Source organism: Oryctolagus cuniculus, chromosome 4 (assembly GCF_051225735.1).
Source record: "Oryctolagus cuniculus isolate XC-2025 breed Fujian yellow rabbit chromosome 4, ASM5122573v1, whole genome shotgun sequence".
Classification (NCBI taxonomy): Eukaryota; Metazoa; Chordata; class Mammalia; order Lagomorpha; family Leporidae; genus Oryctolagus; species Oryctolagus cuniculus.
The window spans coordinates 79246263-79272195 of NC_142870.1; the positions used below are offsets into that span (position 1 = coordinate 79246263).

At 45.2% G+C, this 25933-nt stretch overlaps 1 protein-coding gene across 8 annotated transcripts in view; it reads left to right on the forward strand.

The window, feature by feature from the left end:
* The first annotated feature begins 9490 nt into the window (after positions 1-9490).
* SEC22A (SEC22 homolog A, vesicle trafficking protein) overlaps positions 9491-25933 on the forward strand; it is a 59514-nt gene continuing 43071 nt past the window's right edge. For 4 of the 8 annotated variants that reach the window (XM_089331811.1, XM_089331812.1, XM_089331813.1 and 1 more), the window contains exons 1-3: positions 9491-9534; positions 18048-18248; positions 19488-19715. In XM_089331811.1, coding sequence (XP_089187937.1) covers positions 18067-18248; positions 19488-19715 — 410 coding nt within the window. In that variant the 5' untranslated portion in view covers positions 9491-9534; positions 18048-18066. The remainder of the gene's footprint in view (positions 9535-18047; positions 18249-19487; positions 19716-25933) is intronic. The other 4 variants (XM_070072209.2, XM_002716617.6, XM_017347052.4 and 1 more) reach the window with 1 other exon arrangement.

Consider the following 25933-nt stretch of genomic DNA (forward strand, 5'->3'; position numbering starts at 1 on the left):
ATCCGATGCCAGGAGCCAGGTGCTTCTCCTGGTCTCCCATGAGGGTGCAGGGCCCAAACACTTGGGCCATCCTCCACTGCACTCCCGGGCCACAGCAGAGAGCTGGCCTGGAAGAGGAGCAACCGGGACAGAATCCGGCGCCCCAACCGGGACTAGAACCCAGGGTGCCGGTGCCGCAGGCGGAAGATTAGCCTAGTGAGTTGCGGCGCCGGCCAACCCATTCACTCTTCCTTTATGATACTATTAATATATCTTTTGCTTCATTTGTCATAAACTTTATAAAAATTGTTACAATTTTTGCTTTATATGGTGTTGGAACATAAGAAAGTCCAGGTAAACATGTTGAATAGTGCATATTAAGTTCTATTCTATTAACTGTGTCTCTGTGACAGCTGGGCAGGCCCCTGTGGCTGCTGCATTTTCTGCCCAACAGCAGGCCCAGAAAGGCTGATGCACTTTCTGCTGGGTAACCACTTGGCTAGCGACCAGTTCCGTGGAAACCTCCTATAATTAACTGTTGGGCTGTTGCTGCTGCTGCTGCTGTGATACTGGTTGAATAAATAATGCCCCATCTACCTACAGCTCTACAAGTGTTCTTCCAGCTCCTGGCCTCACATGGCCAAGCTCAGATTCAACATACGTTAATTAGATCAGAGATTTAAAAAGAAGAAAAATCTTTATATGATTCACATATTCACCATTTCTGGTACTTTTTGTTCCTTTTGTGTGGATTCAAGTTTCTGGAATTATTTTCAAATTTTTTTTTTTTTGACAGGCAGAGTGGACAGTGAGAGAGAGAGACAGAAAGAAAGGTCTTCCTTTTCCGTTGGTTCACTCCCCAAATGGCCGCTATGGCCAGTGCTGCACTTGTCGCTCCCCCTCTTCGTGGAGGAACGACACAGGACCCTGCGCTGTTCTTTCGTCTGCTCGGCCCTCCCCGGGTTTGCTGCTGGTTCTTCCCGGGTTGGCTACTATCCCTTCCACCTCCGTGGAAGGGCAGTTCCCCCTGGCCGCATTCCCCACTTCCGCAGGGGAGCGGCACACCGCCGGCCGGCTCTCTGGGGGCTGCACGGGTTCCCTTAGATGTTCCCCATAGATGTTCCTCGTGCATGCCGTCTCTCTCCTCCTTTATAGTCCTCCTCCGCCAATCCCAACTCGGCTGAGTACGCTGCTCTCCAATCAGGAGCAAGTCCTACAGTTAATTGGTTGAACTGGAGGCAGCTGTGCGGAAGCTGTTTACTTCTCTCCCAGCGCCATATTGTGGGAGAGCAGATGCATAGAATAAGTCCTAATTCGAGCAACTTAGTCTAGTCCGGATTGCTCCCCACAGATCCCCCTTTCTTTTTATTTTTTGGCGTTGATACGCGCCTGTCTTCGGTGTCCCGCAGCACACACTCTGCTGTACTTGCTAGAGTTGCCACAGGCTCTTACAAGTCCTATCAATCAGGAAAACCGAATCCGGGTCCTCTCTTCGCCATTGTGTGGAGGTTTTTAGGCGCTGATGCGTGCCTGTGTTCGGTGCCCTGCAGCGCATGCTCTGCTCTGCTAGAACTGCCTGCAGGTGTTTACAAAACCTATCAGGCAAACCGAATCCAAGCCTTCTCATTGCCGTATTGTGGGGGAGACTTATTAGTGTTGGTTCGTGCCTATCTTCGGTGACCTGCAGCTCATACTCTGGTCGAGCTTTGCTGGCGCTTACCGCCTTAAATCAGGCAGACCGAATCCAAGCTTAATATTGTTGTATTGTGGGGAAGCCTTACTGATGTTAATTCGTGCCTGTCTTCGGTGACCTGCGGCGCATAAGCTGCTAGCTGCCCGCAGGTGCTCATCGCCTCACTTGATTAGGCAGACCGAATCCAAGCCTTCTAATTGGCATGTTGAGGGGAGGCCTTATTTTTCTCTATTTCTCTATCTCCGGGCATTCCTATTTCTCCCATTTTACTTCTATCTTCCAGCATTCCTATTTCTCTCACTTTACTTCTAAAACTTCTGTTTCTCTTATCCCCGCAGCTTCCCGGCACCTCGCCCTGCCGGCAGCTTCACGGCTCCGCGCAGCTTCCCGGCGCCTCGCCCCGCCAGCGGGCTCCGCCCCGAGGCTGCTTCTCCGCGCCTCGCCGGCTCTGAGCCGCTTCAGCCCGCGCGCCTCTCTCATCTGCGCAGCTTCCCGGCTTTGCGCGGTCCGCGGTCTCCACGCTTAACCCTTTCGCGTCTGAACCACGGCCTACGCCAGCGTTCCCTATCTATTCACGCCCCGTGCTCTCTCTGCACGCGGCGGCTTCCGCGAGTAACACAGCGTAGCTTGCGTCTCCACCACTAGGATTCAATCTAAGTTCCCCGGGCTAGCCTGGCGAATTCAACCCAGCGTACGTCTCCGCCTCACGATTTGGCTTCCCGTCCTTTGCTCCCCGGGCTAATCAGACGGATCCCAATCTGGCTTGCGTCTCAGCTTCTGGTTTTAACTTTTCGCCCCCTATTCCCGGGCTAACTTGAGAACCCCAAAGTGGCTTTCGTTTCCGCCTCGGCCTGCCCCCCGCGGCTTCAATTTCCCTAACATTTTTCTCTACCCGGTATATTTCCCAAGCTTTCCTCCAACAATACTCCTCCCTCATTTCTCCTGGCCTCTCCCCACAGTCCGCATCTGAGTCTGTTTGTTCTAGCTTTCACTTTCGCTTTCAACCTTAGAGATTCCTCCCAGCTTCCCCCCGTAGTCCGTATCCGAGTCTATGCCTAGGCTTTCAATAGCTTCTTCCGGCTCCTTTTTCGTCCGGCTTTTCCCTAGGCTGTTTGCTAGTCTCTCTCTCCGATATTTTCCCAGTTCTTCCCGTTTCTTCCCTCCTAAGTTTGCTATCCGTCCTAAGTTTCCTATCCGAGTCACGGCACCATTATGTCGCTCCCCGTCTTCATGGGGGAACGACACTAAACCCTGCCTAGGCTTCATATCCGAGTCACGGCACCATTATGTCGCTCCCCCTCTTCGTGGAGGAACGACACAGGACCCTGCGCTGTTCTTTCGTCTGCTCGGCCCTCCCCGGGTTTGCTGCTGGTTCTTCCCGGGTTGGCTACTATCCCTTCCACCTCCGTGGAAGGGCAGTTCCCCCTGGCCGCATTCCCCACTTCCGCAGGGGAGCGGCACACCGCCGGCCGGCTCTCTGGGGGCTGCACGGGTTCCCTTAGATGTTCCCCATAGATGTTCCTCGTGCATGCCGTCTCTCTCCTCCTTTATAGTCCTCCTCCGCCAATCCCAACTCGGCTGAGTACGCTGCTCTCCAATCAGGAGCAAGTCCTACAGTTAATTGGTTGAACTGGAGGCAGCTGTGCGGAAGCTGTTTACTTCTCTCCCAGCGCCATATTGTGGGAGAGCAGATGCATAGAATAAGTCCTAATTCGAGCAACTTAGTCTAGTCCGGATTGCTCCCCACAGCACTGATCTGAAGCCAGGAGCCAGGTGCTTCTCCTGGTTTCCCATATGGGTGCAGGGCCCAAGCACTTGGGCTATCCTCCACTGCCTTCCCGGGCCACAGCAGAGAGCTGGCCTGGAAGAGGGGCAACCGGGGTAGAATCCGGCACCCCGACGGAGACTAGAACCCAGGGTGCTGGAGCCACAGGCAGAGGATTAGCCAAGTGAGCTGCAGCGCCGGCCTGGAATCATTTTCATTTAATTTGAAGAACTTTCTTCAGCATTTATTACACTTAGAATCCAAGTAGTGTACTAGCATTCTCTCATCTTTTGCTTGTCTGAAAATGTCTTTATTTCACATCCATTTTTTGACAGAAGTTTTGCTAGATATAGAATTAGAGGTTGACTTTTTTTCTTTTGAAAGATAAATGATTTCATTGTGTTCTGGCTTGTATTCTTATCTTTTTCCCTGTATGCAATGTGGCATCAGTGTCTCTCTGGTTGTTGCCAATATTTTCTTTCAATTATTGATTTCAATAGTTTGATTGTAATAACTTTGTGGATAAACTTTATGTTTATCCTATTGGTGGCTATCTTATTTCCTATATCTGCAGATTCATGATTTATCAAATTTAGAAAAATATTAATAAATGTTTGCTATCTCTTCCCCTCCCTTTTAGGACTCTGAATGCACATGCGTTAGATAACTTTGTATTGACCCACAGGTCACCAAGCTTCTGTTCTTTCTTTTTGGCTTTTCTTCCATTTATCTTTAATATAGATAATTGTTTTGTTGTTTTTTGTTTCCTGATCTTTTCTTTTTTTAACTTTTATTTAATGAATATAAATTTCCAAAGTACAGCTTTTGGATTACTATAGCTCTTTCCCCCCCATAACTTCCCTCCCACCCACAACCCTCCCCTCTCCCATTCCATTCACATCAAGATTCATTTTCAATTATCTTTATATACAGAAGATCAATTTAGTATATATTAAGTAAAGATTTCAACAGTTTGCACCCACACAGAAACATAAAGCGTAAAATACTGTTTCAGTACTAGTTATAGCATTAATTCACAATGTACAACACATTAAGGACAGAGATCCTACATGAGGAGTAAGTGCACAGTGACTCCTGTTGTTGACTTAACAAATTGACACTCTTGTTTATGGTGTCAGTAATCACCCTAGGCTCTTGTCATGAGTTGCCAAGGCTATGGAGGCCTTTTGAGTTCGTTGACTCTGATCTTATTTAGACAAGATCATAGTCAAAATGGAAGTTCTCTCCTCCCTTCAGAGAAAGGTACCTCCTTCTTTGATGACCCATTTTTTCCACTGGGATATCACTAGCACAGATCTTTCATATAGTTTTTTTTTTTTTTTGCGAGAGTGTCTTGGCTTTCCATGCCTAAAATACTCTCATGGGCTCTTCAGCCAGATCTGAGTGCCTTAAGGGCTGATTCTGAGGCCAGAGTGCTGTTTAGGACATCTGCCATTCTATGAATCTGCTGTGTATCCCGATTCCCACATTGGATTGTTCTCTCCCTTTTTTATTCTACCAGTTAGTATTAGCAGACATTAGTCTTGTTTATGTGATCCCTTTGACTTTTAGTCCTATCATTATGATCAATTGTGAACAGAAATTGATCACTTGGACTAGTGAGATGGCATTAGTACATGCCACCTTGATGGGATTGAATTGGAATCCCCTGGCACATTTCTAACTCTACCATTTGGGGCAAGTCCGATTGAGCATGTCCCAAATTGTACATCTCCTCCTTCTCTTATTCCCACTCTTATATTTAACAGGGATCACTTTTCAGTTAAATTTAAACACCTAAGAATAATTGTGTGTTAGTTACAGAGTTCAACCAATAGTATTAAGTAGAACAAAAAATACTAAAAGGGATAAAGTATTAAGTTGTCCATCAACAGTCAGGACAAGGGCTGATCAAGTCACTGTTTCTCGTAGTGTCCATTTCACTTCAACAGGTTTCCTTTTTGGTGCTTGGTTAGTTGTCACCGATCAGGGAGAGCATATGATATTTGTCCCTTTGGGATTGGCTTATTTCACTCAGCATGATGTTTTCCAGATTCCTCCATTTTGTTGCAACTGACCGGATTTCATTGTTTTTGACTGCTGTATAGTATTCTATAGAGTACATGTCCCATAATTTCTTTATCCAGTCTACTGTTGATGGGCATTTGGGTTGATTCCAGGTCTTAGCTATTGTGAATTGAGCTGCAATAAACGTTAAGGTGCAGACCGCTTTTTTGTTTGCCAATTTAATTTCCTTTGGGTAAATTCCAAGGAGTAGGATGGTTGGGTTGTATGGTAGGGTTATATTCAGGTTTCTGAGGAATCTCCAGACTGACTTCCATAGTGGCTTTACCAGTTTGCATTCCCACCAACAGTGGGTTAGTGTCCCTTTTTCCCCACATCCTTGCCAGCATCTGTTGTTGGTAGATTTCTGTATGTGAGCCATTCTAACCGGGGTGAGGTGAAACCTCATTGTAGTTTTGATTTGCATTTCCCTGATGGCTAGTGATCCTGAACATTTTTTCATGTGCCTGTTGGCCATTTGGATTTCCTCTTTTGAAAAATGTCTATTGAGGTCCTTGGCCCATCTCTTAAGTTGTTTCCTGATCTTTTCTTCATCAGTATCAAATCTGCTGTTAAGCCCTACAGTGAAGCTTTTACTTAAAATATTGTATTTTTTCTGGAATTTTTTAGAAGTTGGTGATTTGTTCCTTTGTATGGTTTCTGTTTCTTACATTATAGTTATGTTCCTTTAAATGCTTGGCCATATTTATAATGCTTTAAAGTCCTTCTGTGCTTTAAAATCTAATCTCATCATCTTTGTAATTTATGCATCTATTTCTGTTGACTGACTTCTGCTTTTTCACCTGTATAGTAATTTTTGATTGGCTACTTAACATTGTTGGTAGTACATAGTTGAGTGTCTGGATTTTGTTGTCTTTAAAGACTGTTAAGTTTCATTCAAGCAAGCAGTTAATTTACTTGTACATCAACTTTAGCTTTGAATGAGTCTAGTCTTTACCATTGGAATACTTTAGCTTTATTTCTATTTTGATCATTTTATTTGTTTATTTATTTGAAAGGAAGAGTAACAGAGGAGGAGGGGGAGAGACAGAGACAGAGTGAGAGGGAGAGATATCTTCCATCACTGGTTCACTTCCCAAATGACAGCAACAGTCAGGGCTAGGCCAGGCTGAAGCAAGAACTCTGAAATTCAGTCCTGATCTACCACATGGGTGACAGGAACTCAAGTACTTAGCCCATCATCTGCTGTTTCTTAAGTACATTGGCAGGAAGCTGCATCAGAAGCATGGAGTATCTGGGACTTGAACCATGTGCTCCAATATGGAATGCAGGCATCCCAAGCAGTTTATTAACCTTTTGTGCCACTACACCTGCCCCTTGCTTAATTTGTGGCGTGTAGCCTGTCTGGGATCCTTTACCAAATACTACAGGTTTTTAATAAGATTTCTCAATTCCAGTTAGTTAGAAGATAATTGTTTCCAAACTAATCAAACTCTAACAGTTGTTGAGTTTAAATTTACCCAAGAGTTGTAGCCTCACAGAGTCTACCCCTAAACCCACAGCGACGACTCAAGGGAACCCTTAGGTCCAGTTCTGGAGCTCTTCCCCTGCTACTCTGTCCCACAAAGGTCAGCTGTCTCAGTCAGTTCTGAGTTCTGCCTTTTCAGGAAGCAAGCATACAGTACTCTTCATGGCTTCCTTCAGTTCCTAGACATCAGTTGCTCAGAGTTCTTGTCTTCATGCAAGAAGGAATTATGTTGTGAGACAGAGAGCAGCGGTAAGCACACTAGCAAAATTTAATGAAGATAAATAGGGGCCAGTGTTGTGATGCAGTGAGTAAAGCCACCACCTGCGATGCCAGCATCCCGTGTGGGCGCCAGTGCATGTGCCGGCTGCTCCACTTCTGAATCGGCTCCCTGCTAATGGCCTGGGAAAAGCAATAAAAGATGGCCCAAGTGCTGGGGCTTCTGCCATCCACAAGGAAGACCTGGGAAAAGCCCCTGGCTCCTGGCTTCGGCTTGGCCCAGCCCTCCATCTAGGGAGTGGACCAGCAGTTAAAAGATCTCTAACTCCGACTTCAAATAAATAAATAATCTTTTTTAAAAAATGAAGAGAAATAACGAAGAGCATACACCTGACAGAAAAGGTGGGCCTCTCAGGAAAGGACAGAGAGCCCCATCTGCATTCAGACTGGAGTTTTCACACAAGTTGCATGTGGGCCGTCTGTCCCCTGCCTCTCCACCTTTTCTGGAACATTGCGGGGTGGAGAGCTTCCTGGGTGCACACTCCCACCCAGAACTTCGTAATAGCTCCTTTTGATGAAGAGCAGATGAGATTCCCCTAAGCTATCCCCAGGGAGACACCCAACCAAGCTATGGAACAATGGTAAGACTTTTGATTCAATACTGGTTCGCTTCCTTGTTCCATTAAACAGAAATTCCCATTTTCCTTCTGTCCCTCACACACACACAGGCTACTCACCTACCTTAACAATTTGCTTTCCTGTATAGTACACTATGTGATTACTCTAAAATGTATTAATCCTATAAATATTATTATACATGTATCTATATATTCACCAAAATACATGTGTAATAGTATTTATAGGATTAATAGATTTATAGGATTGATACATGTATTTTGGTGAACATATAAATAGATATTGTTGAATATGTCTAGTGGAAGTTGCTGGGTTAACTCACTCCAACAACCATGAAATTTACATAGTTAGGTCAGATCTTCTGAACTATAGACTTACCTATCAAAAAACTCCATTTATAGCGTCTGAAATTTAACATATGCAGCAACGAATGGCTTCTTCATCCGTTTGGTTACTTAAGGAGTCATCCTGACTGCTTGGTGCTTCCCGGCAAACCAATCTGTAAGTTCTTTATTTTCCGCCTTTGATTTATACATATCTTGAAATTATCCATCTCGCTGTCTGTACTGCCGTTACCCCAGTTCAAGCCACTGTCATCGCTGGCCTTCACAACTGCCTCCAAACTGGCCTTCTAGCACCCCTTGTCCTCTTCCAATCTGTTCTCCACAAACAGCCTCAGTGAGCTTTTAAATATGTAAATCAGATCCCACAGAACAGTCTTCACTAGCTGCCTTTTGACCCCAGGATGCCTTCCAGTCGCAGTCTGAAATCTATCAAGTGGCCAGCAAGAGCCAGCGCGGTCTGCCCTGGCCTCATCTCTGCCCAGCTGTCCTTGCTCTTTGCACTCCTCCACACCGACTTCTTGTCAGTTCCCAGAACACTCCAAGTTCCTTCATGCCCCGAGAGCCTAGCCATCACGTTTCCCTTGACCTGGAACATTCTTTGAGGCCCGTTAACAGGCCTGGGAGTTTAAAAGGCACTTATTCAGAGGCCTTTTCCATGGCTGTCCAAAATAACCCATCACAGCACCCACCACTTTCCCTTTTATAGTACTGATCACATGTAATAATTATGACAACGATTTATGCTAATGTAGCTTAATCTTATAATGGTACTTTAAATCCCATCCAGCGTTAGGTTCACTCCTGTAACCGGATGCCTAACACAATGCTGTGCGCGGTAAACACTCGGGAAATGCTTGGTTAACAATGTGTGACCATGACAAGACTTGAAGAGGCCAAGCCACGGGGCCAGCACCTGGCACTGCCCTTGTGCGCGGCGGCAGACAGAGGCTGGTTCCTCCCTCCCTCCCCCCCCCCCCCCGCGAGGGGGCTTTTCCCCCTGCCCCTCGGATAACAGTTTGCTGTGGGACCGCCTGCGAGAGACAATCCGGCAGCAGGCGGGAGCGATTAGCCTAATTTCTCGGGGACAACAGAGCTCTGTCCCCAGAGGACGACGGGCTCCCCCGGCGCAGGTGCGTGGGAAACTGCCAGTCTGTCCTGGAGGAGGCGGGTCAGTGAGTTCTTCCCACAGAACCCGATTGGCCGGGGCGGGCCGAGGGAACGGGGCGGGGCTTGATTCCGCAGGCGCCGGCCACGTTGGACGCGAGGCAGCCCCGCTGAAAGGCCACTCCTGGGCCCCACAATGCACTGCGTGGCGCGTCACTCGGAGCGGCGGGTCGCGGCTCGGCAGGTACGGCCCGGCCCCTCTCAGTCTGTTTCTTCCCTGCGCGGGGTCGCTCGCTCCCCTCTTTGGCCGATCGCACCTTTGGCTCTCCCGCCTCGGCCCTCTTCGTCGGGACCACATGCCTACGCCTGGGCAGGAACCATGCCCGGGGCGTGGGGTGGAGTCGGGTGGTGGTGGTGCGGCCGCGGAGCCCTGGAGCGGCCGGCGTTTGGGGCCATGGACCCCTTGGATCGAGTGGTCTGCGGGGCCGCGCGGGCGGCGGTTGTCCCCCGGCCGACCTGCTTCGGGAGCGGGGAGATGCGGGTGGGGATAGGAGGAGAAGAGAGAGTCCTGGGCTGCCCGCGGGCGGCGGCGGGGATTCCCTGGCGCCCAGATGTCATAAACACGGTGGTCCGGCACTTAGGCCGTTTGGGGCAGGCGAGAGAACTGGAGGTGGCATTAACTATTTGTTTTAGGCAGGATGACTTACTTTGCGTTTTGTGGGGATTGGGTGAATATTGAGCCCGGAGCTTTGTCTGCGCTGGCACACAGGAAGCTTGAGGCCCTGTTGATAGCCCTTGGGGAATGGCGAGGCAGAAAGGAGACCCGGACAATTGGCTCCACAAGTCGGGGAGATCGAAGGAGACGGCCGATCCCCAGCTGGCTGGAGTCTCTTGCCAGGGAAAGCCCCTTTAGACTTGTGCCGCTGTAATTTTTGGGTCATCCACCTGGGGCAGATGCAAGGCTTCAGACTGGAGATACTGGGGTCGCAGCTGACAGGTGGCTCCGCACCACATTCCATGTTACTGCTACTTGCGTGTTAAGACTGTAAGGAAGTAGGCAGTCCCTGTAGCAGTGCCTACAAATCCCAGTGTATTCAGCTGCACTGCTTGAATCGGAAACCTGTGAGCATGCCCTGTGTTAATGGGACACCTGCGCGTTTCCTACTTTGAGAGCTATCACACCCATTTAGTATGTGACTGATTAAAATCTAAATGTCTTATGAAAGAAAAACGGGTTCTCTCAGGGGCGCCAGTGGCCTTCCTCTGCGTGTATTTGAGTAAGAGTTTGCATATTTGGGGAGGTACTGTCTCATAGAATTCTTAGAGTTAGGCCTGGGTTAAATCCCTGCCTTCTCACTTACTTGTTTAGGAATTGAATAAGTTGCTTAAACTTTGTGGCTTTTAATTTCCTGAAAAGCAAAATGGAATTCATATCTACCTCACAGGTTATTGGAAGGCTTAAATGAGGTAATGTGTATGGTATATACACATTATATAATGTGTGTTGCCATAGTGATGATCAATAAAAAGAATAACAGATACTTAGTAGAGCACTTTGAGTGTGTTTCCATAAGTGTTTCAGGATCTTTACATAATCCTATGTGGTAGATGCTACTGGTTTCTTGAAACCAACCCTAGGAGGTAGATAATATTAGTTGCCACACTTCACAGATGAGGAGATTGAGGTATGCAAGGTCAGAGCTGCCCTCGGTTACATGGCTGGCACATGGTGGAGCCAAGATTTAACCCAGGCAGTCTGGCTCCTGAATCCGACCTTTTAACTCTCATACTATACCGCCTCTTACAGTGTAAACTGTTACTATTCAAAATGAGTGACCAGATAGTTTCTGTGTCACAGGTTCCTGCCCCTGATTGGTTTTGGGAGACTGATACGGCACAGTGACATAGAAATATAAGACACTTGGGTTTAAGTACCGGCTCTGCCACATACTTGTATGGTGCTAGCAGTGTGACACTGAGAAAATGAGCCTCAGTCTCCTCATTTGTAAAGTGGAGGTTATACCTACCTGCCTTGAACTGTGGCTCTAGACAGATGTTGGAGATGGACGTGTCTGAACCCGTGTTGGCCGCCCTGTTCCTAGGGGTGGGCGTGATCTGTTTTGGAGCCCGAGGGCTTGTGCATGCTCTGCACTGCAAGCACCCCTGCTAGGAATTAGACTTCTCGTGAGGCTGGGGGCACAGGCAAAGCAAAATGAGCACTGGCTGTGCTTGGTACCTGTTTCTCTTCCTGTCTCAGTCTACCCACATGTCCCTAAACTAACTCCTCCCCTTTCCCACAGACCTCAGCACCTTTAATAAAATAATGCGTTCCAAATTCCTGTTTCTCACATTTTGGTTCTGAAACATACGTATGATAACCTGATCAGCCGGTGAACATCTAAAAAATTAATAATTCTCCAGAAACTTTCTCATGTGTTTCTAAAACAAAAAAGTTCTTCATGTTGTGTTTTTTTTTTTTTGTTAAAAGATTTATTTATTTATTAGAAAGGCAGAGTTACAGAGAGTCAGAGGAAGAGAGAGAGAGGTCTTCCATCTGATGGTTCACTCCCCAAATGGCCGCAACAGCCAGAGTAGCACTGATCAGAAGCCAGGAGCCAGGAGCTTCTTCAGGTCTCCCAAGCAGGTGCAGGAGCTCAAGGACTTGTGCCATCCTCCACTGCTTTCCCAGACCATAGCAGAGAGCTGGATTGGAAGAGGAGGAGCCGGGTCTCGAACCGGCACCCATATAGGATGCTAGTGCTGCAGGTGATAGCTTTACCTGCCACGCCACAGTGCTGGCCCTTCTTCATTTATTTTAGTTTAGGGGAAAAAAACCTAGCCTTCACAACTGATTTCATAGATATTATTGTTAAAGAATATATTTCACAGATACATTGTTAAGGAATACAGGGCAAAAAGTCAATTGAAAGACTACACGGTAGGTAGAATAATAGTACAGATAGAATGCAGAGAAGAGTTCTGAAAGTGGTACATGGGTGAGTGAAGTTTGGGAAATGAATTAAGTAAAATATGAGTGATTGGCTTCAGTATAAATGTTGTATCTTAAAAGAGGCATTTATGAAAGCATGTGGCCAGAAAGGAGATAAAAAATGTACTTAGGAGTTGAGCTTTATTACTTTTGGAGAGGTGCTTTCCTGATACCTGGGGCCCACAGTCATTACCGCACCAAGGTCTGAGGACAAGTAGTCAACATCCTGTTATCTCGGGTCTAAGGGATTGCTAACCATCGCTAGAGTAGTTTGGCATTGTGGGAATTTATTTTCACCAGCCTTTACCTAAGGTTTGCCCAGAACTGTCTAGATTGTAATTTGGACTTTTTCCTCTAACACAGGAGTTGGGGGAAGCCTTTTTTCTGCCAAGGGCCATTTGGATATTTATAACATAATTCACAGGCCATATCAAATTATCAGCTTAAAAATGACCCTGCCATATATAGATTTATTGAATTTTGGGTCCTGCCTGCGGTTGTCTTGGCAGGGCCAGACCCAGAGATTTCGTGGGCCGGGTGTTCCTCACCTGTGATGGTTGCTGTTGAGGAGACTAAGTGCAGGCCACTGCTCAGCTTCCCTGTGAGTTTTCTGTTGTCTAAAGGCAGGTATGGGATTCTCTGTGGGTTAGAGGTGAGGAAACATGGAACCAGTGGCCTAAAAATGTGTCTTTGGCCCTTGTCAAATGGAAGCTGCTGCTTCCGGATCCTCCCATGCAATTGTTGTAACCTCTGAAACCTTTCCACAGCTTCACTGCTTCCTCCCGTGGTTCTCATGACCGTGAGCCTGCCTAGACTCCATGGTGTTCTGTCCCTTGCTTAGCCTTGATGTAGACTCATTTCTTACTCTTCTGGCACAGTCCAGAAAATTAAAGCTTTATGTATTTTTTTAATAAACTACATGAAGAATCCAAGATAAAAATTTTACAAAGAGAGGAGAGTGTATTTATTGAGTTGGTGGAGACTGCTTATTCTAAGGGGATTGGAGCCTGCAAATTAATTAAGCCTGGCATTATTCACTGCACATCCATCCTAGCTTCTTTTGTTTATTAGATTCGACTGGTCTGGATGCTAGATCTAGTTACTCTGGAACTTTTCCTCCTCAGAAAACTATAATCTACTGATAATAGAAACAGTCCCCTGGTGATCTTTAAAGAACTTTGACCAGGAACATAACTGCTGTGTTCTGCTTCTAAAAAACTGTATTTTAGGACTATTGGAAATGCAAGTTGTCTAACTAGTTTTCTAATTAGTAAAGTGGTGGGAAGTGTAGCCTGTATTATATTTGCTCCTTTCATTTGAGTGTCTAATTTTGGGGGTAGCCTTTCTCTACAGTAGGAACTATGTCTTCTAAATGTCTGACATAATCCTTTGTATACAGTAGATACTCAGGAAACGTTGGAATGGAATGGAAGTGGTATTCTCTCAGTATATATTTTAGGGAACATGAATCATATCTTTCTTTTTAAATGTTTATTTTCATCTATTTGAAAGGTAGAGTGACACAGAAGGAGAGACAGAGAGAGATCTTCCATTCCCCAGTTCACTTCCCACATGTTCACAACAGCCAGAGCTGGGAACAGTAGCCCAGAATTCCATCAGGGTCTCCCTTGTGGGTGGCAAGGGCCCAAGCAGTTGAGCCATCATCTGCTATCTCCAAGGATGCATTAAAAGAAAGATGGATTGGAAGTGGAGTAACCAGAACTTGAACTGGTGCACATATAAAATGTGCTGCTTAACCCACTGCACCATACTACCCACTCCTGAATCGTATCTTTCTGTCTTTTAAGTCATTAAAAAGAAAAGAATAACTTAGAAGACTACATGGAAGTTGGAAACTTATTAATAAATATTGTTTCTAATATTTCTATTAGGATCCTAGAAGGGTGAGCCATAAAATAGTGCAGTCTGTTTTTAAATACTATAAAGCAGGTAGTTGGAACTATAAGTCACAGCTCACCTTCACATTAATTCCCAGAATGGTCACTGTCTGGAAAGACAGCAGTTTTATATTTCAATAATAAATGCTTAAAGGTATGAAGTAAGACATTTTCCTACTTTCTTATGCTTAGGCCAAAAGTTAAAAATCTATTGTAATAAATGAGGATAGGTGTTTGGGCTAGCTGTCAACTGGGAGGCCTGCATCCCATATTGGAGTGCTTGGGTTTGAGTCACTCCTGATTCTAGCTTCCCAGGGGAGGCAGCAGGTGATGGTTTAGGTGATTGAGTCCCTACCACCCATTTGGAAGACCCGGATTGTATTTTAGGCTCCTGACTTCAACCTGGCCCAGCCCTGGCTGTGGTGGGTATTTGAGAGAGTGAACCAGTAGATAGAAGATCTTTGTCTTTCTCTCTCTGCCTTTCAAAAAAAAAAAAAAAATTGTCAGGCTGGGCCCAGAAATCTACATTTCTTTCTTTTTTTTTTTTTTGAAGATTTATTATTTATTTATTTGAAAGAGAGACAGAGAAAGAAAAGGAAATAGAGAGAGAGAGAGAGAGAGAAATGGCTCTTTTATCCACTGTTTCACTCCCCATAAGGCCACGATAGCCAGAGCTAGGCCATGACGAAGCTAGGAACCCGGGTCTCCATGTGGGTCTCCCACTTGGGCAGTAGGAACCCAAATACTTCAGCTATCATCTGCTGTCTCCCAGGCATGTTAGCAGGAAGCTGGATCAGAAGTGGAAGAGTGGGGCCAGCGCTGTAGTGTGGTGGGTTGGGCATCTGCCTGTGTTGCTGGCGTTCCATGTGGGATCCAGTTTGATTCTCAACTGCTCCACTTCCAATCTAGTCCCCTGCTGATAGCCTGGGAAAACAGTGGGGGAAGGCCCAAGTGCTTGGGCCCCTGCACCCACGTGGGAGACCTGGAGAAAGCTCCTGGCTTGAATTGGCCCAGTTCCAGCTGTTGTGGCCATTTGGGAAGTGAATCAGTGGAGGGAAGACCTCTCTGTCTCTCCCCCTCTCTGTATGCAACTCTGCCTCTCAAGTAAATAAATAAATCTTTAAAGAAGTGGAGGAGCTAGGGCTCGAACTGGTATTTTGATATGGAAGCAGATATCCCAAGGAGCTGGTAACCCACTCTGATATAACACCTGCTGCAGAAATCTTTCTCTTTTAAAGATTTGTTTGTTTATTTGAAAGGCAGAGCAATGGAGAGAAGGAATGACAGAAGGAATGCTGGTTCACTCTCCTAAATGTCTCCAAAATCTGAGACTGGGCCAGGCCGAAGCCAGGAGCCAGGAACTCCATCTTGGTCTCTCACATGGGTGACGGGGAAAAGCACTTGGATCCTCCTTTACTGCCTTCCCAGGCACATTATCAGGAAGCTGGATTGGAAGTAGACCAGCTGGGACTCAAACCAGTACTCTAATATGGAATGCCTATGTCAAAAGTGACAGCTTCATCTACTGTGCTACAGTGCCGGCCCCAGAAATCTATATTTCTAACTAAATTTTCAACTTCTTATATGAGCTGATGCTTGAGAGCTATTTTGTTCTTGTCGAAATGTTTACCTGATTTTTTAAAAAACATATTCTTACCTGGAATCTTCTTTGTTAAGATTTTATTTATTTTTGCTTTGTTTGAAAGGCAGACACACACACACACACACACACACACACACACACATCTTCCATCGGCTCCTCAAATGCCCACAGCTGCCAAGGCTAAGCCAGGATAAGCCAGGCCAAGCCAGGCCAAAGCCGGGAGCCAGGAGCTCAGTCCAGTTTTCTCTCGTGTGTGGTGGGGCCCTAAGAACTTGAACTATCATCTGCTGCCTCCTGGGATGTGCATTAGCAAAAAGCTGGATCAGAGTGAAGGAGTTGAGACTTGAACCAGAAACTCTGATTTGGGATGTGGGCATTCCAAGTGGCATTTTAACCACTATGTCAGATTCTTGTGCCTACCTGATTTCTTTCAGATACAGGCTTGTGAAATCCTTTTGTCTATTTTTATAAAGTATGACCAGAATCCATAAGAGAAGCCAAGGCCATTATGATTTATTTTCTGGTGAAAAGATTAAGACAATTAAAACCAGTACTCCTTTAGCTTTGGAATTTACTTTAAATATAATTACTTTCTAATTACAAAGTAATAGATACCCATTATGAATATTTTGAACATTTAGGAAATTGTAAAATAATCACTCATTGTACTGTTTCCTAGATAGAGACATCCAGATTTTGATATCTTTTATGTATTTATTTCTCCAATTCTCCTTCCCTTTTTAATTTATTTTTAAAGATTTATTTATTTACTTGAAAGAGTTACACAGAGGAGAGACAGAGAGAGAGAGGTCTTCCATCCACTGGTTCACTCCCCAGATGGCTGCAATGGCTGGAGCTGCGCCAATCTGAAGCCAGGAGCCAGGAGCTTCTTCCGGGTCTCCCATATGGGTGCAGAGGCCCAAGGACTTGGGCCATCTTCTACTGCTTTCCCAGGCCATAGTGGAGAGCTGGATCGGAAGTGGAGCAGCTGGGACTCCAACTGGTGCCCACATGGGATGCTGGCACTGCAGGTGGCGGCTTTACCTGCTACGACACAGCGCTGGCCCCTCTCCTTTCCTTTTAAAAATTTTTGCTTATGGGGCTGGCATTGTGGCATAGTAGGTTAAGCTTCTGCCTGTGGTGCTAGCATCCCATAAGAGTGCCAGTTCGAGTCCCCCTGCTACACTTCTAATCCAGCTCTCTGCTAATGGCCTGGGAAACAATGGAAGGCGGCCCAAGTGCTGAGGCCCCAGCACCCTCATAGGAGACCCAGAAGAAGCTCTCGGTTCCTGCCTCCTGATTGGCCCAGCTTTGGTCATTGAGGCCATCTGGGGAGTGAACCAGAGATGGAAGATCTTTGTTTCTCCATCTCTGTAACTGTGTCTCTCAAATAAATACATAAATAAATCTTTTAACTTTTTTTTACTTATTTATTTTCATTTATTTGAAAGAGAGTGAGAGAGAGAGGGACAGAGATCTTTCATCTGCTGGTTCACTGCCCAAATGCCTTCAACAGCCAGGGCTGGGCAGGCTGAAGCCAGGAACCTGGAACTCATTTTGGGTCTGTAACTGATGTGGGTGGCAGGGACCCTAGCACTTCCTAGCATGAGCAGTAGCAGGAAACTGGAGAGGAAGTGTAGGAGCCAGGATTTGAACCTGGCACTAGGATATGGGATGTTAGAGTCCCAAGCAAGAACTGAACTGCTGTACTAAGCACCCCCCCCCCCTTTTCTTTTTCTTTCTCTCTGGGAAAATATATGCAGTTTTTATCTTTTTTTCCACTTACAATATAAACACTTTGCAACAAACTTTTTTCACAAATGTAACTTAGAGTTGCTGCATTTATTCTGTCATGTGAGCATATGGTAATTTACTTAAACATCACCCTCTTGTAGGATCTTTAGGTTATTTTCAGTCATTCAAGTGAAAAAATGTCTTGTTGTTTAAAATTTTGTCTGGTTCTCTGACTATGTTCCTCAGGATAGGATTATATTGAGGTCAAAGAGTATACATGTTTTTAAATTCTGGCAGACATTGCAAAATTGATTTGAGAATGGTGTTTATTCCAGTTTTTACTTTCACTTGTACTTGGGAGAATGCCAGACAGAGCAGGTGTTATTTTTCTAAAAAGCTGATTTTTTAAGTGAAGCATGGTATGTTATTGTTTTAATTAGTATTCTTTGGTTACTAGTAAGGCGAACATTTTTGCATATGCCTATCCACTTCAGTTTAATTTTTAATCTAATCGAATGTTCATTTCGTTTTAGGTCTTCTCTGTCTGTTGAAATGTCTTTGATTTTATCTGCCTCAGTCATTCGCGTCAGAGATGGACTGCCACTTTCTGCTTCTACTGATTATGAACAAAGCACCGGAATGCAGGAGTGCAGAAAGTATTTTAAAATGCTCTCAAGGAAACTTGCTCAACTTCCTGATAGATGTACACTGAAAACTGGACATTATAACATTAAGTAAGACTTCAGTTTGTTTCATTAGAGTCATTTGGCCTAGTGTTTGTTACTTTAATGATGCTGAAGTGATTGCACTAAAAAAAAAAAAATCAGTGGTTAGTTTAGTAAAACTTGTTTGAGTCAAGAATCATGTTCTGAACTGATGCTAAATAGCAGTGTTCATGTCATCAGCTTTTGCGGTTTCATCAACACTTTTGCAGTTTCTGTGCATTTATATCTGACTTTAGAAAAATGTGTGGTTTTGTACACCACAGATATTCCTTCTTGTAAGTTGATCACTAAGTATTTATTGGTTTCCTTACATGCCCAGGATTATTGTAGGCAAACTCAGTGGGAAACAAGGAACATTTATCTGATACCTGCCCTAAAAGAACCAACTAAGCTTATATTCTAGTGGGAAGGGATAGCACTCGTCTCCACATTGTATAAAAAGAAAATAAGGCTGGGTGATGGGATAAAGAGTGACTTTATCTGTGATGCTCCAGGACCTCTGTGAAAAGGTGAGTTTGGGCAAAGACCTAAGTGATGAGAAGGGAGGTAATTATATGAAGGGTGCTGTAGGTAAAGAACAAGGCCCTTCCATACCAACAAGAGATGGCAAGCAAACCAGTGATACCAAAGCGTTGTGCACAATTAATAGAGTGGGAGAAGCTGAGGTAGGCAAGGTAAGGATGGGGCAGGTTACCTTGGGCCTTCTAGGCCATGTTGAATTTGGAGTTTATTAGTCTGCTGAATCTAATGCAGTAGGAAGCCATTGGGAGGTTTTAGGTTGGGAAGTGATATAATCTGATTTTGGCTATGAGTAAAGCATCCTGGCAGCTCTGTGAAGAATGTTCTGTAAAGGAGAAAGAGTGGAGCAGAGAGATCATTTAGGATACCCTCAGAGAAGTGCAGGTATAGATGATGATTGTAACGTGGACTAGGATGACAATGAAAAGACGTGGTTGGATTTGGGCTATATGTAGAGGTTAGCATCAACAAATCTTCCTAATGGATTAAAGTGAGATGTGAGGCAAAAAGAATCAGGAATTACCTGTGGATTTTGGGCCTGAAGAAGTGGGTGGTGCTGAAATGAGCCAGACTGGAGAGGTTACGTGTGTTTCATTGATAAGATCCACAGTTAGGTTTGGAGGTGTTAAATCTGGGATGCTTGTTTGTTTGCTTATTTATTTGAGAGACAGAAAGTTACACAGAGGCGGGGGAGGGGGGGGATCTTACATTCACTGGTTCTCTCCCCAGATGGCCACATCGGCTGCAGCTGTGTCCATCAGAAGCCAAGAGCTTCTTCCAGGTCTCCTATGTGGGTGCAGGGGCCCAAGGACTTGGGCCATCTTCTACTGCCTTCCCAGGCCATAGCAGAGAGTTAGATCAGAAGTGGAGCAGCCAGAACTCAAACCAGCACCCATATGGGATGCTGGCACTGCAGGCGGCAGCTTTACCCACTACACCACAACACCAGCCCCTGAGGTACCTATTTAGACATCCATGGGGCACTGTCAGGTATAGCAACTGAAAGTGTGAAATGAAGTTTAGTGAAGAAGGTAAGTATCGAGATTTAGACTTAGGGGTCAGCTTATAGTTTGTAATTAACACCATGGGAATGGATGGGACTACCTTGGAAAGCATGCACATGAGACAATAAAGGAATACTTATTATTTGAGCATTTTGATAATGATTATGAATACAGAAAGAAGTCAGATAGGAACAAGGTCCATATGAGATATAATAAGCAGAGACTTTTGTTATTGAGATGAATGATCCATGTTCTGAAGAATTAGTAAGATTTGGGGGCTGGCATTTTGGCGTGGTGAATAAAGCTGCCACCTGCGACTCCAGCATCCCACATCAGTGCTGGTTTGTGTCCTGGCAGCTCCACTTCTGATCCAGTTCCCTGCTAATGCACCTGGGAAAGCAGCAGAAGATGGCCCAAGTGCTTGGGCCTCTGCCACCCATTGTGGAAGACCTGGAAAAAGCTCCAGGCTCCTGGCTTTGGCCTGGTCCAGCCCTACTGTTGCAGCCATCTGGGGAGTGAACCAGTGGATGGAAGATCTCTCTCTGTGTCTGTCCTTCTCTCTGAACTCTGACTTTCAAATAAATAAGTAAATCCTTTTCTAAAAGAGTTTATGGGAAATGGAATTAAAAGATTTATAAAAAAGAAGAATTAGTAAGACTTATCTAAGGCAGGGATGAAAGCATCGTAGATATAAGGGAGGAGAGGTACAATAAGTAGAGAATGTGACAGCATAACAGGTGCTAACCTGCTTGGCTTGGTGTAGTGGGTGGTGACTTAGGAGACATGTGATAATGTGGGGCCAGATCCTGGGTTGCCCTGAAAGTCCAGATTGAGGGATGTTGCTGTGATACAACAAGTTGGAGGCAGCTGTTGCTGCATGTGTGAGGGAAGATACTTGATCTACAGCAGTTCTGAGGCAGTGAAACAGAGCGATACGGAAGGTAGAGATAATGCAGAGTCAGCTTTTTATGAGTGTTAGGGCAAGAAGTAGGACAATGAAAGTGCAGATGAAAAAGAAAATGCCAAACAGAAAGACACTCCAAAAGAAGAAATGGCTGAACCTGTTAAGCTGGAATACCAGCGGTGAAGGGAAAGAAGGGGCAAGGATGACCCAGGCCTCGGCACCAGGCAGTGGTGGTGTCACTGTCAGAAATGAGGCTTTTGGCAGGGATTGCTGATGAGGGTGAGGCAGGAGAGAGGGAAGCTCCATTTGATTGTTTCAGTTGAGGTTATGAGAAGGCAGTCCAAGGAGATTGGATAGGGATTTTGGAATCATTCACATTGATGTGGTTGAAATTCTGAGAGTAGAAGAGTTTAGAGAAAGGCCCAGAAAGACCCTTAGAGAATGTCCACAGTTACTAAGTTCACACCAGGGTGGTGGTAAGAAGAGATGTTGTATTTAATTGGATTTTCTTAGGGTTTAACTAGAAAGTGTGTTTTTTATATATGTTTTTATAGTTTTTTTTTTTTTTTTTTTTTTTTTTTAAGATTTATTTGAAAGGCAGAGAGAGAGAAAGAGAGGTCTTCTATCCACTGGTTCACTTCTCAATTGGCCGCAACAGCAGGACCTAGGCCAATCCAAAGCCAGGAGCCAGGAGCTTCTTCCGGGTCTCCCACATGGGTGCAGGGGCCCAAGGACTTGGGCCATCTTCTACTGCTTTTCCAGGCCATAACGGAGAGCTGGATTGGAAGTGGAGCAACCTGAATGCAAACCCATATGGTTTACCTGCTACGCCACAGTGCCGGCCCTAGAAAATATTTTATTGATGATAGTGATTAAAATATATCTGAAATAATGTCTTAGCCTCTGAATTTTTAGAGAAAAAACTTGAAACATTTACATAACTTAAAAGTCAGCTTTTATTTTATTTTTTAAAGATTTATTTGTTTATCTGAAAGGCAAAGTTAGAGGCAGAGAGAGAGAGAGCTTCCTTCCTTTGGCTTACTCCTCAGATGGCTGGCCAGGCCAAAGCCAGGAGCTTCATCCAGGTCTCCCACATGGGTGGTGGGGCTCCAGGCCCATAAGCAAGGAGCTGGATCAGAAGTGAGGTGGCCAGGATTTCAACTGGCACTCATATGGGATGCTGGCATCACAGGCAGCAGGTTAACTCACTGTACCACAACGCCATCCCCAGTCAGGCTCTTTTAGCATCTTGCGTCATTATCCTGAGTTTTGGTTGTTACTATATAGAGGTGTAGACAGCTGTCAAAATTATAGGAAATTGGCTTGAATGCATATTAATACTGGTAGTTATCCTGGACTTTAGAATAAATAAAGCAACTTTTTTTTTTTTTTTTTTTTTTTTTTTTTTTTTTTGACAGGCAGTGGACAGCGAGAGAGAGAGACAGAGAGAAAGGTCTTCCTTTTGCCGTTGGTTCACCCTCCAATGGCCGCCACGGCCGGCGCGCTGCGGCCGGCGCACCGCGCTGATCCGATGGCAGGAGCCAGGAGCCAGGTGCTTTTCCTGGTCTCCCATGGGGTACAGGGCCCAAGCACCTGGGCCATCCTCCACTGCACTCCCTGGCCACAGCAGAGAGCTGGCCTGGAAGAGGGGCAACCGGGACAGAATCTGGCGCCCCGACCGGGACTAGAACCCGGTGTGCCAGCGCCGCTAGGCGGAGGATTAGCCTAGTGAGCCGCGGCGCCGGCACTTTTTTTTTTTTTTTAAGATTTATTTATTTGAAAGAGTTAGAGAGGTAGAAACAGAGAGAGAGGTCTTCCATCTGCTGATTCACTCCCCAGATGGCCCAATGGCCGGAGCTTCACCGATCTGAAGCTAGGAGCCAGGAGCCAGGGGCTTCTTCCGGGTCTTCCATGAGGGTTCAGGGGCCCAAGGACTTAGGCCATCTTCTGCTGCTTTCCCAGGCCATAGCAGAGAGCTGGATCGGAAGAGGAGCAGCCGGGTCTTGAACCGATGCCCATATGGGATGCCAGTGCTTCAGGCCAGGGCTTTAACCTGCTGCACCACAGCGTCGGCCCCAAAGTAACTTTTAAGAAAATGTTTTTCATTTCTCTGCTTTATTTTCTTAAAAGTAGGATAAAAATTGGTAAAATTTTAATATTACCCATTCTATTTAATTATGAATTTCAGATTTTGTATTATTTGTTTATGCCCTATCTTACTGCACACAAAGGATTCAAGGCAATTTACAGAAAAGATAATTCAAGAGGATAAGGAAGAGAAATCAGGTGAAGGAAAAATCAGGAGAATAATAAACTGCAGTGATATTTTTGTCTGGTGATGCAAACTACACAGTCCAGTCATTTGTTAGAAACTACATAGTCCAATCATTTGTTAGAAACGGGCTGCAGAGATTGCCCTCAGCTTCCTAGGGGCCACCGTCATGGGACAGTCAGTGGGATCAGTTACAGGATTCGGTGTCCATTGGATAAAAACATTGGTTTTCATGTGACTGAGACTTGGTGTGTAGAAAGAGGGACAGCATTTAGATGGCATTTTCCAGCAGCTACTGAAGAACTTTTATGATTTTCTTGTATTCCTCAGTGTGTACTGAAATGACACGATGCCAGAATCAGGTTAAGAGAGAGTTTAGGAGTGGGACAAATCAGTAGAGAACTAATCTGGCCTGATCAGTGAATACAATTCAGATTATATCCAGAGCAATGAGTAGATTTCATGATTCTTGGAACCAGGTATAGAAAAACCTGTAAGCATATTATTTTTTGTGGCCAAGCATTAAAAAGGTTGGAAAACAGATTTTTAGTTCTTGTTTGTGGCAAAGACCTGGACTTTATGTATCTTCTTTTATCGTTCATAAAAGGTCTTGTTGGTTTCTAGTTTGTTGAGGTTTTTGTAGTTTATGATGATGACTTTAGATTGAAACATATATAGTTGGGAAATCAGGTATGTTACTCACAAATTCCGATGTGAGAACTCTTCCACCACCGAGAGTTTGCCGAAGAAACTCGCAGATCTGCAGTAGCAAGGTCGAGGCACAGCCTAGAACTGTCACCTGGCTGCCCGCCTCCTCTCCTCGCTGCTTCCATGCTTCTCTATTCCTTCAAGCCTGGCTTATGCGTGCTGCCTTCAGATCACCTTCGTCTCTTTACTGCTCTTTCATTTCTGTAGTGGTCTCACTCTCTTCACAGATTACCTGCAGAACTTGTTTCACTGCGTTTTTCATTATTTAAAAAAACTCCTATTTTTAATTTCCCTATCTACTCTCTGTAACTGAGTTGCTACTCACTGAGGAAATTGTCCTGCCTTGGCTTATACTATTTTTTGATTCCTCACTGCTTGGCATTGTGGTCTTCAAATCTGTATAGAAACTGAGTAAGCAAAGGAGGCATATACTTACATGTAAATCGGGTGAGGCTTCACAGTAGATTCTACTTGAATAAGCAGGGGAAGACCAGAGTTTGGAGAAAGAATTAGTAGAGTAACATTTAACACAGAGTAGATTCCTTTCATTTTCTCCCCGTGTGTTGGGAGAGCCATGAATTTCCTTTGATTGTAGCAGCTGAGCGCTGGAGTTCAACTGGTGGAGCACTTTGTGCGGAACAAGGCTTGGAGCAGCACAGAGCCACACATCTGTCATAGCTGCTAAATCGGGGAGGGTTGTCTGGGAATCTGGCCGTGTTCAGAGTGCTGTGTAGTGAAGTCTGCATTTTCTCCAAGAGATTTCAGCTTTGGGGGAACCTTGTTGATTGGGCAGGGTGGGGTGGAATGTGGGGGTATCTAGTTTTGTGTTTTCTTTTCACATCCCAGAGTGATATTACAGTTTTCCTCTACATATCTAAAAATTTAATCTATTTCATAAGTTGGACAATACTATCCTAAAACTAATAAATGTTTAAATGACTAAACTTATATGACTACTTACAAAATAATGACTAAAGCAATAGTTATGAACCATATGAAAATTAAATTGTGTCATATGAGATCTTAAAACTTTGTGATTGGCTTTGGGTTGTAAAGATCATAATTGTACATTTTGAGATTTCCTTAAACATTGAGACACTGATCTTATGGAAAGACAAATATCTTTTGTGAGATCAGTTGTACCCTGTGGTGGATTTGAGTTCTTTCACCGTAAATTCATCGGAGTCATAATGGCTATGAGCCTCCTAGCTCCTCTTTGTGCCTGAGGGTTCACTTCTTCCATATTTGCCTTCATACTGCTACTTCCAGCTAGGAATGTGATGTTAGACCTACTTACCTTTTGGTTTTAGTCTCTAGTGCTTTCTTTTCACTCTTAGGTGACATTTTCTGATTATAGGAGTAACAACTTTAGCAATAACTCAATTATTGAGTACCTGCAATTGGAGCCAGTTTACCTATATTAACATTAGCTTTGCACCAGCTGTATCAGTGAATGACTAATAGATATAGCTGTTTGCCTTTGCTGGAGGCAGACACACAACTCATACTAGTTCAAGGGGAAAAAGTGTACTGTGGGAGCCAGTGTTGTGGCATAGTGGGTTAAGCTGCTGCATGCGATGCTGGCATCCCTTATGAGCATCCGTTCATATTCTGGCTGCTCCACTTCTCCAGCTCCCTGCTAATGTACCTGGGAAAGCAGCCACCCTCAGGGAGAGCTGGATGGAGTTCCAGGCTCCTAGCTTTGGCCTGGCTTAGCCCTGGCCGTTGCAGCCTTTTGGGGAGTAAATCAGCGAATGGAAGATCGGTCTCTGTGTGTCTCTCCCTCTCTCTCTGTTGTGCACCTCTGCCTTTCAAATAAATCAATCTTAAAAAAAAAAAAATGTGTTATGAAGGATGGGCGGTGGGGGGGGGGCTGGGTTCTCAGGTGTTGTCAGGGCTGTTTCAATTCTGCAGACCTGGCCTTTTGCAGACAGGTATTCTCCACATGCTGGAAACCACCGCACAGGTCGCTCAGGTCGCCCCAGGCTCACTCCTGCCCAGCTGGGCAACCCCCGCCCTCCATGTCTTGAGAAAGGACATGAATTGACTTGCTTGTGCTGTGGCCATTTCTAGACTAGTCTTTGAGATCAGAGGATGTGAGGTACTTTTAATTGTTCAGGTCTGGGTCACATGCCCACTACTTGATGGGCAGCTTTACCAAAGCCATGCAGAGTGGGTAGTGGGGTGTGGAGGCAGTTTCTCAACGGGAAGGGGAAAAGGATGCTGGGCAGACAGCCATGATTGTACCAGCATCTTCATTTTATAGGTGAGGTAGATGAGGCCTAGG